The 12,558-nt window shown below is 55.2% G+C and overlaps 1 protein-coding gene across 1 annotated transcript in view; it reads left to right on the top strand.

Moving 5' to 3' along the window:
• TRIM29 (tripartite motif containing 29) overlaps positions 1-7,034 on the top strand; it is a 28,098-nt gene extending 21,064 nt beyond the window's left edge. The window contains exons 8-9 of the mRNA XM_049857504.1: positions 1,908-1,984; positions 5,788-7,034. Coding sequence (XP_049713461.1) covers positions 1,908-1,984; positions 5,788-5,850 — 140 coding nt within the window. The 3' untranslated portion in view covers positions 5,851-7,034. The remainder of the gene's footprint in view (positions 1-1,907; positions 1,985-5,787) is intronic.
• The last annotated feature ends 5,524 nt before the right edge of the window (positions 7,035-12,558 follow it).

The following is a 12,558-nucleotide window of genomic DNA, read 5'->3' as shown; positions in this document are numbered from 1 at the left end:
AGCCAGCATGGCAGATGGCGGCCTTCACGTGGGATTCGGAGCTTTTAGGTTCCCAAGTATCTCCCCATCAGTCTGCATAGACCCTCTCCTGCCTGTGGCCTTGCCCTGGGAAAGCCCCTTCTCCATACACTCCACCTTAGGGGAGTAGCGAGGGAACCCCATGATCACATTCCTTAGCTGGCAATGGCTTAGGGAGAGGGGGTCCTGGGCAGGGGTGGCCTGTGTGTAAGGAGAGCCTGCCAGCAATGACTAACCCAGCTGCTCATGTTCCAGGCAGCCGTGATCAAGGCCCTGCTCTGCCTCCTCCTTCCCGGCCCCGCTGGGGCCGGGCCATGCAGCTAATGCCATTCTCTCTCCAAGCAGGCACTGGGAAAGCCCCTTATCAGTTTACCACCTTGGGACAGGCCACTTCAGAGTTTTCCAAACCATTGGACGGCAATTGTCTGTTTAAAAACAATCCTGGTACCTGCCTGTTTTCCACCTCTTCCCTTTTCTCCCCCACAGCAGGGCTGGTGGGGATCCTGTGGGGGCTCTCTGCCACTTCTAGGGTGTTCTGGTCCCCCCTCCCTGAGCTCCATGGCAGGGGGGTGCATGCCCTCACCCGCCACCCCTAGCTCCCTCCTCCCTGACTTCTGCCTACCGCACAAGGTGGGTCTCCTGGACCCTGCCCTGCCCACATCCCAATCCTCGTCCTTACCTCTTCATGCCTGGTATGGGGCTTTCTTTCTGGGAACTGAGAAGCGGGATCTGCATTCCTGTCTCTCACCTCCCACTCAGGACCCACAGAGCCCTCTCTTTCCAAGGCTGCCCCACCAGATACCTGGTCGTCTGCTCTGTTTCTTCCCCCGCCTTCTTGCTAAGTGCCAACCCCAGGGTGGGTGGGCCTGCGGAGCTGGTGCCAGCAGTGCTGCTGGGAGGTCTGATGGCAGGGCCTTCCCAGGGGCGGGCCTTGGCCTCACTGGGGAGGGGTCTGTCTCCTGGGCTCTCCAGGCTGCCCCAGCCAGAAACAGACCCTGCTGTGTCTTGAGCTCCTCAGTGTCCCTGTGGCTGGCAGCTGCATTTCCCTCTCACAAATCCAGCAGAGGGGCAACTCTGCTCTGCAGACTGGAGCTCTTTGCCAAGCTTCCTGCACTGAGTGAGGGGAGCTGTGGGGAGGGGGCACAGGCACCTTCGTGATCAAACCAGAGAGTGCTCAAGTACCCTGGGCGGGCCCCTCAGCCTTGCTCTCCGCCCTGGGCTGCAGCCACACTGGCAAATCACCGCACCTCTCTGGCCCCCATTTCCTGCTGGTGAAATGGGAGAGGCAGCAGAGTCGGGCGCGGGAACATGAATATGGGTTTTGGGGTCAGGCAAAACCTGGTTCAAATCCTAACTGCTGCTTACTGGCTATGCAACTCAGCAAACTGCTGAGCACACTGAAGCAGGGTGAGGGCTAGGTGAGAAGACAATGTCCCCAGCACAGTGCTTAGCACAAGTGAGCCTCCATAAATGGGAAGCATTGTGCCCCCAGCACAGGGGCGTTAGGGGAGAATAAGCTCACCCTGGCGGGAAGCCGGGGCAGGTTGTAACTTTCCTGGGCACGCGGTAGGGGAGGAATCAGGGTATGAGCCTTCAGGGTGGGAGGGTGGGGGGAATCCACTCCCTGCTGCCTGGCCCCACCCTCCTGGCCTGCTCCTCCTCCTCCTCCTCCTGTCTGTGGGGGTACTTCCGCCCTTTGGCCAGCTCTCCAGGAGTTCAGTTGCATCACCCCAGCTGCTGCACGCCCCTTCAGGGTGGCTGCATTTGGTAATGGGCTGGACAAAGCTTGGTGGTCACTTGGGGAAGGAAGATGTGCTGTCCTGGCCTTAGGACTTGGTCGACTGTCCTGGCCTTGGGACTTGGTCGACTGGCATCTCTTGTCTCCCCAGGCTATCCCTCCCTCATGCGGAGCCAGAGCCCTAAGACCCAGCCGCAGACTTGGAAATCCAGCAAGCAGACTTTGCTGGTGAGTGAGGCGCTGGGGGAGAGCCGCCCAGACAGGCACATCCAGAGACCTGGGCACAGGCTGGGGCTCTTGAAGGGCAATTGGCCATCACTTCCCAGGGCTTTGGAAGAAGATGGGGACTTCTCTGGGCCACGGAGTGGGGAAGGAGGCAGCAGTGGCCTGAACACCTGCATACAGCAAAGGGTAGTAGGGACCCAGGGCTAATAGTCAGGGAGTCTGGTATAAGCACACACTTTCTGGGCCTCAGTTTTCTAATCTATAAAGTGGGCGGCCATTTGACAAATGGTAGTTGAGTATCTAGGCTTATTTGAATGGCTGTTTGGTCCCTGCCTGCTCTGGGATTGTAAAATGTTCAGTCCAGGGGTGAGGCATTCACGGGATGGGTTTTACCTTCCTGGGGACAGTTCTCCAGCCCTCAGCGTAGAGGCTGTCAGGGTGATAGCATGAGCAGGGAGGCAGGAGAGTTAGGAATAATGATAGTTAGGCTCTGTCGTCTAATGATCCAAAGCCAGGGCATCAGAAGAGCAGACAACAGGGAAGTGTGTCTTGGGGTCCAGACCACCTGCTGGCTGTGGGGCCTGAGGTGAGTCAGAGTCAGGACCACCAGCTGGCTGTGGGGTCTCAGATGCTGAGATTAGATGATCTCCAATCTCCTTTGAGTCACCATGAGTAGGAATCAACGTGACTGGTGTGGAAGTCCCTGGAGGTGCAAACTGTTAACACACTTGGCTGCTAGCCAGAAGGTTGGCGGTTGGAGTCCACCCAGAGGCATCTTGGAAGAAAGGCTTGGTGATCTACTTCTGAAAGATCACAACCACTGAAAACCCCATGGAGCACAGTTCCACTCTGACACACATGGGGTCATCGTGACTCAGAAACAACTGGTTTGGTTTTGGTTAATCCGTTTTAGATCTGCCATACCGGAGCCCTGTCTGAGACCTCAGTGATCAAGGACTGTCCCTCACATGCTGTGCCTCGGTTTCCCCGAGTGCATCTCTCCTGAAAGCTCACGCCAGGCCCTGATGAGGGAGCCAGCCAGCTGCCCTGGGATGGGGTGGCAGCTGGGCTTCTGCTGGGCTGAGAACCGCTGCTCCCTGCTGTCTTCGCGTGTGGAGGCCAGAACGTGGGGAGGTGACTAGCTCTGGGCCACAAAGAGTGGCTGGGCTGGCTAATTAGAGAGCATCTTTAATTTGCTGCCGATGGGAGCTAAGTGGTGGTGTTTGTAATTTGGAGCTGGGCCCAGGGGCATTGCAACAGCAGGACTGCAAAAAGCAGATACGGGGAGAAAAAGGATTTCTCTTCCTGGACTTGGTCATTCCCCTCCTACCAACTACACTCTCCCAAAGCCTGGGGCCCAGCAGAAAAGGCTCACTGCGACCTTGAGACCCATGGCAGGACAGGGCTCTGCAGTCCCCGGATAGCACCCAGCGCTGGTAGAATGAAGGCAGGGTGCTAGTGTGCAAAGAGGGCTGGCCAGTGAGTCAGAATGCCTGGGTGCTGCTCCCAGCCCTCTTGCCAACTTGCTGTATGAGCTTGTGTGAGTCATGTTTCCTCTGTGCCTTAGTTTCCCCATCTGTAACATGAATTAGATGGCCTGGATAATCAATAACCCTCCCAACTAACTCTCAAGTGCAGTGACCCTAAGCCAGGGGGACGGGAGGGCCCTGCCCGGACGCCGTGGGGCTCTTGTTCCTGCCCACCTGCCACTCTGGGCTATTAACAAGACAGCACCACACACTTACCTTCAATCTATATTATTGACCCAGCTTTCCTGAAAGGCCTTGGCTGTTGCCAGGTCTATTAACTGCCTTATCGACTGCTTTGGGGTCTAGACTGGTACCTGGGGGTCAGGAGACCCAGTCCCACACTCTGCTCTACCACTGATTTGCTGTATGACTTTGGCTTTGTCCTTTACCTTCCCTGGATCTCAGTTTCTTCATTCATTTATTCATTTGTTGGTTAAACCAAGGTCTGAGCTAAGGACTCTCAGCCCCAACATTGTACAGACCCCCCAGTCCTGCTCCAGAACCAGGCTTACGTGAAGAGATGAGTGGCAGATTCAAGTTCCCAGGCAGACAGGGGCAAGGGCAGGGGCTGAGGACACCCTGGGTGGGGGTGGCAGTGGTGTCTCAGTGGGGCATGGTGATGGAGGGGGGCTCAGTCTCTGACCCAGCTCGGGGACAGATCCACTTCCTGAGGTCCTCTAGGGATCGAGGGTGCTCGCATTAACAAGCAGCAGCTCAGATTTTCTCTTGCAGTTCACCCTAGAGGGCCGATTTCGCAGGGCCTTGATGAAGTCATTGAGAAGTGAGGGAGTGCTGATTTTGTGAATTACGTGCGAGATGTAATACACAGAGCTGGCTGGGGAAGCTGTCGCTGGGTTGTCCCAGGAGATGCTGGGTGAATACTGATAAGGGGGCAGGATGAGAGAGGCGAGGGGGTACAGGGTCTGTGTTGGTCTGGGCTGCTGCTTGTCCTCCCTATTCTCCCTCTGTCAGGGAGAATTATGCAGACAGAGCAGAAGCCCTGGAGACTCAAGAAGTGATGCAGACGCGTGGCATTTGTGAACTCTGGAGCCAGGCCGCTAGGGGCTTGAGTCCCGGTTCTTTTCCTTACTGGCTGGGTAACCTTGGCCAAGTTACTTAGCCTCTCTGTGCCTTGCTTTGCTCAGCTATAAAATGGGTATGATTACAGTAACCTACTTCATTGGGAAGCTGTAAAAATTAAATGAGTCCTTACATTCAAAATACTCAGATCAGAGCTGTATAGTTCTGCAGAGTATGAAGGACTATATAAATAAATGGTAGCTATCAGAAACCCTGGTGGCGTAGTGGTTGAGTGCTACGGCTGCTAACCAAAGGGTCGGCAGTTCAAATCCACCAGACGCTCCTTGGAAACTCTATGGGGCAGTTCTACTCTGTCCTATAGGGCCGCTATGAGTCAGAATCGACTCGACGGCACTGGGTTTGGTTTTTGGTTTTTTAAGAGGGAAACCCTGGTGGCGTAGTGGTTAAGAGCTATGGCTGCTAACCAAGAGACTGGCAGTTCAAATTCACTAGATGCTCCTTGCAAACTCTATGGGACAGTTCTACTCTGCCCTATAGGGTCGCTATGAGTCGGAATTGACTCGACGGCAGTGAGTTTGGTTTATGAGGGCAGTGGTAGTTCAGTGGTAGAATCCTTGCCTTCTAAGCAGGAGACCCAGGTTCAGTTCCCGGCCAAGGCACCTCATGCACAGCTACCAGCCTTCTGTCACTGGAGGCTTGTGTGTGGCTATGAGGCTAAACAGGCATCTGTGGGGCTTCCAGACTAAGACGGACTGGGAAGAAAGGCTTGGTGATCTACTTCTGAAAATCAGCCAGTGAAAAACCCGTGGATGACAGTGGTCTGATCTGCAGTCAATCATGGGTATAGCACAGTCCTGGGCAGCATTTCATTCCGTTGTGCCTGGGGTCACCAGGAGTTGGGGGCCCGACTAGATGGCAGCCAACAACAACATGGTGGTGCTGGGAGGGCCCTCCTGGGCCATGGAGAGAAAGTTTGATGGGGGACTAAAGTTCAAGCTTACCAATCCGTTGACCAGAATGAACTCTAATTAGGATTTTAACTTGGAATTCTAGTAACTATTAGGGACCAACTCTTGATCACAGGGTAGCTAGACCTTGCAGGTTGGGCCACAAGGCCCTGGGAGTTGTTGGGGTTCAGACCACTGCTGCCTCCTGGGGGGAGGATAGGGTAGGTTGGGTCGGGCTGGTGGGGTGGCCACCATCTGCCCTCCCTGACCACTCTTGTTTCCTCCACAGTCTCACTGCCGGCCATTCTACGTCAACAAAGGCAATGGGATCGGGTCCAATGAGGCCCCGTGAGTCCTAGACAGGACTGAACGAGGCATCACCACTCCTGGCCTCCTCAGCTGATTCTGCTGCTAGTGCCTTCTAAACCACTCTTCCTGTTTGGATGGGAGGGCTCCTGGCCCACGCCTGTCTCCCCCAGCTCTCTGCCAGCCCTCTCCGGGCAGTCCTGGCTTCACTTCTCCCTCGTTAGCACACTCCATCCGAGCCCCTTTCTTGCTTTCTATGTTCCGATGGCCCCCATCTTTCCTGTGCTCATAGACCAAGCCATTGCTGGGGTGGGAGATAGGCAGGGCTTCTCTTCTCACTCACCACCTCCTCTTGGGTTGGATTGTTGGGGCTAGCAGTGCGTGCCCACATAGTCTCAGCCTGCCTCTCCTGCCCATGCCCTGCTGTCTGCAGGCCCGATGACCATTGCTCTCCAAGGCCCTTTCCACCATGATGTGGTCAGTAGGTGCCTGGCCAAAACAGCTGTACCTCTCCCATCTATGTAGACCCTCTTCTTCCCAGCTGCCTGGCCCTGCCAGCAGAGGCCTGGCCCCATGTGCCCTGCTCTGGTCACAGCCACCAATACTCAGCCTGGCAGAACCTTCAGCCCGGGCCATGTCAGAAGGGAACCTTCTCAGTGTTGTGGTATCATCCAGCCCTGGCCTTGAATCTTCACATCCACTTTGAGTCCTCGGTCCCAGCAGGGCATGGCTCTCCTGGCTAGCAGGATGATCTTAGCCAAGATATCCCTCTCTTCCTCTTGCTGGGTTAGGCAATTCCCTCAGCATGATATAATGCACCCATGAAAATTGCTACTCTCCCAGCTGCCCTTAAGGGAGATAATCATTTTCCTATAGAGTTTCACTTACTTTACAATTCTGTGTTCTCCTTAGTAATGGAAAGTGAGCAGGCTGGTGGAAATGTGGCCGGGCTGGTAACCGGGGGTGTTATTTACAAGGGTGCCTTACACATTGCCCCCATGAGAGGTTTCCTCTTCCCTCTGACCAGCCTCATGTTGCATCTCACGGGCCCAGGGCCTGGAGAGAGGACCAGACCTGGAGCAGCAAGGTGGGACCCAGCCCTCCTCTCACCCCAAAGACCCCTATCCCGCCCCCACTTCCCAGCAGTTGGGGGCTGTGGAAAGGGTGGGCCAGCTTGCAGGGGTGCGAGAGGGTGGGAGAGGGTGGGAGAGGGAGGGAGGAGGAAGGGAGACATTCCACATGGGCTTTTCCCTCCTAATAAATCAGCCGTCACTCACTTTTGTACTGAACAAGCCTTTCCCTGAGGGTCAGGGGAGGGACTGGCTGCAGGTACTGTGAAGGTGCTTTTCCCCCTCGGACAAGTGTGCCCACATCTTCCTTCTTTTCTCTTGAAGATGTGACTCCTTTGGATCTCCTCCCAGCCCCTTGGCCGAGTCACCAGGGAGCAGGACCTTCCTGAGGCAGCCCTTGGCTAACAGTGAGCAGAAGGAAGGCGCAGGGGAGGAGTCCTAGGGATATGTTGAATACACTGGGAGTCATGAGCCAGAGAATAGACCCCCTGGCCAGCCCACCCGAGGCCCCCCGAGGGGAGCAGGGCCCAGGAGGGCACAGAGCCAGTAGCCTGGAGTTTTCTGGTGCTCACACACACGCCAGACTCAAGTAGAGTCTCACCAGAGGCTTCAGATGTGAGGGTCTTCTTTGTCACTGGTGGCCCTGGTGGCGGAGCCCACAGCAGAGGTGGGTGGCAGAGCCATCTCCTAGGGGCAGCACCATCCTGGGCTAGGGGAATGGAGGAAGGAGACCCAGCGATGTAGTCCATGGGGGCACAGGGAGGCTTGGAGGGGCAGTCAGGGAAGGCTTCCTGGAAGAGGTGAGCAAGACAGGAGGAAGCCTGACTTGGTAGCAAGAGGAAAAGGATGGGGGTTAGGAGCCCAGGGCAGGGGCCAGGCTTCTCAGGAGGGGGCTTCCTAGAATAAGAAAAGGGAAGGGAGAAATGGATAAAACACAGATGGAAGGGAAAGGAGGGTGTGAAAGGAAAAGGAGGGAGAAGTGGTGGGGTGCACCCATGGAAGACCTTCAGGCAGTGTGAGGAGACCATCACGAGGGGCTGGCATGCCTTGGCTACCTTAGCGCTCTCCGTTGGGAGATGACCCAGGGTGGTCCCCACAGCCCCCTGCCCTGGTGCTGGCCCCACAAGCAATGCCCTCTGAGGAGCCCTTCACAGCAGGCTCACCTGCTGTGGCCCTGTAGGCCAGGGAGCCTGCACGGGCAGTCAGTCCTGTGAGTCTCCTTGACCCTTAGCACCTGCCATCCCTGTGGCGACAATGGTGAGGAGGCCACACTCTTGGGCCTGAGAGATGCCCAGACTCTCTGAGACAGGCCCTGTACTTGTGGGGGCTCCCCGCTCTCTGGGCCCTGCCCCAAGCCCCCCAACCCCAGGGGAGGGGACATGGACAGGAGCCTGGGCCTGGCTGAATTCTTTGGGCCGGAAGTCATGGGGGCAGCTGGGCTCTGCCTGCTCTGGGCCTGGACCTCACTTCCCTTTCAGAAAGGAGGGAGGCTGAGGTCCCAGAAGCTTCTGAGCTGCTTCCTACAGGGCAGAGGCCAGCAAGGTGGGAAGATGGGGAGGATGGCCATGTCCTCAGAGACCATGCCCTCTGCTGGGCCTGTGCGGGGATGTCCCCCTGAACCTCGCACCCCTCCGTCAAGTCCAGCTCCATCACCACCAAGCTGTGGTTATAAAGCAATCAGGAACCCTCCCTCCTAGTTCCTGGGAAGACCTCCCTCCCCAGTCCGTAAGCCAAGCAGGAGAACTGTTAGCAGAACGCAGAAGAGAAAAAGCAAAGGAGCAAGACTCCATTTCCACTTCTCTTTCCTCTTAGGCCCAGAGCAAAGTCCTGGTCCATGTTCCCCTGTTTCCCATGATGTGGGGGACCCGCCTGGGTCTGGGGTGGAAAAGGAGGGAGGTGCTACTGTGCACCAGCAGGGTCCTCAGCTGGATAGTTGGGAGACCTGAGTTCTCATCCTCGCTTGGTCACTTTTGGCTGTATGAGCTAGGCAGGCTGCTTGCTCTCTCTGGGGCTAACCATCTCGATCTACACGGCACCATTCCTGAGGTCCCTTCCTAGCCCTAATAGTCTGTGAGGCAAAGACCACAGCAAGGAAGGTTGGAGGGACTGGAATTTGAGCTTGGTCCAGAGTAAGAGCCAGGTAGACTGGACTCTCATGTTCCCAAGGCTTCTCCTCACATGTACACCCAGCCTGTCAGGGGCTTGGAGGGGCAGTCAGGGAAGGCTTCCTGGAATAGACTTCCCTTTCAGAAAGGAGGGAGCCTGGGGCCTCAGAAGCTTCTGCGCTCGGTACTGGACGTAGACCTTCAGGCCCCACTGGAATGTGGACTCCCGATAGGGTTGTTCTGCTGTGTTCTCCCCAGTAGCCCAGGACCAAGAACGGTGTGTGCATAGGTCTTGGAGGCCAAGAAGCAGTTATGGGGAGGGGGGCTGAAGGGATGGGGCAAAGGAGGGTAAACGGAACAAAAGAGGAGTCGGGGGGATGTCCAGTGAAGAGGCATGGGGATATTTCATTGTCGGGGAGCTGAGCCATGGGCTTCCAAGGGCATCATGCTCTACAGCAGGGTGTAGAGTCTGGAGCAGACTCCCCCACCCCTCACCTGCTGTGTGACCTTGGGCAAGCCACCCAGCCTGTCTGAGCTTCAGTTACCTGCTCTGTAAAATGAGGACAGGATAGTGCAGAGTTGTTGTGAAAAACAATGTACCTGGCACTGCCAGCGCTCACTAAGTGGGGGCTGACAACATTATCATTGTGAAATAAGCAATGAAAGCAGCCGGAACAGCATCCCTGCCTGGGACCACACTTGATTTCCTGCCCATTTTAACCACCGGCACTTGGACAGGAAGCGCAGGGTCTGGACCAGCTAGGCTAGTTGTCCTCTTGCTCAGCCCCAGAAACAACTCAAAGGCTTCCTGCAGGTCTGACAGATGGCCAGGAGGTGGCAGCAGTTCCCTGTGGTTAATGGGCATCAGGCCTCCCTCTGGAACCGGGGCTGTCTGGATGCGGATGCTCTGCGAGTAGCATCCCTTCCGCAAGATGAGCCCCTTCCCCCTCCACTTCTCATTGTAAGCACACCTGACCGTGCATTGCGTGACCGTGGGAAGGCAGTTCCCCAGCCTGAGCGGGAGGGAGGGACTTGCTTCTTATGTACCAAACAGTACCCCCCTGGCTTGGAAGCCGCAGGGGTGGGGAGGGAGGTCCCTTCGTGGAGGGCTCTGCCTGGGTTCCCTCTGAGGGGCAGGCCCGCGGGGTGGGGCTGAGGGTACATGGACTCAGTCTGAAGCTTCCGTAGGGGACACGTGAGCCTGAGTACGGGGGCTCTGGGACAAGGCAGAACACCAAATGAGGTGTGAGATGGAACCCACGGTGAGAGTTCCTTGCCTTCTGTCATCCTCGGATTCTCACCCATGAGATGGGGGCCTGTGTACCCTCCTCCTGATCCACTGCGGAGGGCAGTCTGAAGGGTAACATCGGGGTCCTAGCCCATCTCATCCCAGGAATAGCTGTCCGGAGACAGGTGCTGCAGGCCAGGGAGGTAGGCTCAGCTCGGACCCACTCTTGTTCTCCCACCAAACCCTCAGATCACCTCCCAAGACTGGCCCAGGCAGTTTTATCCTTCTGAGTATTGACTATTAAGTTTGAAAATGAACTGGTGTTCAGCCACATAAACAAGGGAGGTAAACGCTAATCGCTTGGTGGATGTGCCAGCTCCTGGTTCCTAATTCATCACCTTGCCAAGGCTGAGACTAGAAGAGGAAAGGGAAAGAGGAGGGAGGGCACTGGGACTTCTGGAGTCAGCAGACCCTCTCACAGGCGGTGTGGCCACGGGTGGGCGAGCCAGGAATCCCTCTCTCCCCAGGGCGTGAGAACAGTGTCCTGGGTCCCTGAGGCTCTCCAGGTGGGACGGGGAGCCGGGTGGAGGGGGGGCCCTTGGCCATGCTCATTTTTTTCTTAGCTGCCATTGAGTTGATTCCAACTCCTGGCACTCCATGTGTGTTAGGGTAGAGCTGTGCTCTGTAGGGCTTTCAGTGGCTGATTTTTTGGAAGTAGATCACCAGGTCTTTTTCATGAGGTACCTCTGGGTGGGCTTGAGCTTCCACCCTTTCAGTTAGCAGGACCTGACGATCACATTAACTGCTCATGGTTATTAAGAAATTAATCCCAAATGCAATTATGATTTGTTTCCCCGCTGGACTTGTGGTTGGCCTTGGTAAAAAAAAACCCAAAAACCAAACCCCGTGCCATCAAGTCGATTCTGACTCATAAAAAAAAAATAACAAGCTGTATTTCTCTGAGCTGGATTCTACCTTTATGTTAAGACCCTCAATGGGGCTAAATTGATGGGCAATGACACCTCAGTATAAAGAAAACAAAAATCTTAAGAACTGGACCAATGAGCACCATCACGATAAACAGATAAAAGTATTGAAGTTATTAAGGATTTCATTTTACTTGGGTCTACAATCAACACTCATGGAAACAGCAGTCAAGAAATCAAAAAACATATGAATTGGGCAAATCCGCCGCAAAAGACCTCCTCATAAAGTGTTCAAAAGCAAAGATGTCACTTTGAGGACTAAGGCGTGCCTGACCCAAGCCATGATATTTTGAATCATCTCATATTCATGGGAAAGCTGGACAATGAATAAGGAAGACTGAAGAATTGATGCCTTCGAATGTGGTGTTGGTGAAGAACACCGAATATACCATGGACTGCCAGAAGAATGAACAAATCAGCCAGAATGCTCCTTAGAAGCAAGAATGGTGAGACTTCATCTCACATACTTTGGACATGTTATCAGGAGGGAACAGTCCCTGGAGAAGGACGTCACGCTTGGTAAAGTAGAGGGTCAATGAAAGAGAGGAAGACCCTCAACGAGATGGACTGACACAGTGGCTCCAATGATGGGTTCAAGCATAGCAACGATTGTGAGGGTGGTGTAGGACTGGGAAATGTTTCGTTCTGTTGTACATAGGGTCGCTGTAAGTCAGAACCGACTCAACGGCACCTAACAACAACAATAACAACAACCACTATGCACTGACTGGTAACTTGCAGGAGACTGACCTGGCAGGTGGGAAAGTAGAGACCTTGAGAGCCCACCTCTGAAGAGGCTGTGGAGGCTTGAGTTCACTTCTTGAGAGATGAGCATATGGGTCTTGGATGGCTTAGGTGTGGACCTGCCTAGAGGTGGGGACTGGACTATTTGACCTGGAGCCCAAGAGTTGGCCCACTACACAGGCCCAGGTAAGAGAAAGGAGCACAGACGCCCCACAGAAGGGCAGGGAGGGGGATCCATGATGTTGGGCAGGACTGGAGGGGCGGGCAGGCTTCTGATAGGGACGACCTTCATCATTTACCAATATTCTCAATAGGCCAAGATCCAGACACTGGGGACACAGGGGGCATAAGACAGACACACTCTCTGCTCTTCATGGATGGTGTGTCTGGTCGGCGAAGCAGATACTAAAGTCATAAGTAAACCAGTAGGTGATTTAGCTAGTGATAAATGCCCTGAAGGGCATAGAACCCAGCCATGGAGTAGAGGGTGACTGTGGGGGTGTTCTCCAATGAGGAGATGGCAGCTGAATTGGGGCTTGTGGTGAGAAGACCCAGGTGAAGGCTTGATTTGGAGAGTGAGTTGTGTGTGAGGATGGGAGGACAGTGTGGGGCGGGCAGCGG

The sequence above is a fragment of the Elephas maximus genome, chromosome 17, assembly GCF_024166365.1.
Source record: "Elephas maximus indicus isolate mEleMax1 chromosome 17, mEleMax1 primary haplotype, whole genome shotgun sequence".
NCBI classification, from domain to species: Eukaryota; Metazoa; Chordata; class Mammalia; order Proboscidea; family Elephantidae; genus Elephas; species Elephas maximus.
The sequence above is the reverse complement of the archived record's forward strand: the minus strand, read 5'-3'. Positions and strand labels throughout refer to the sequence as shown.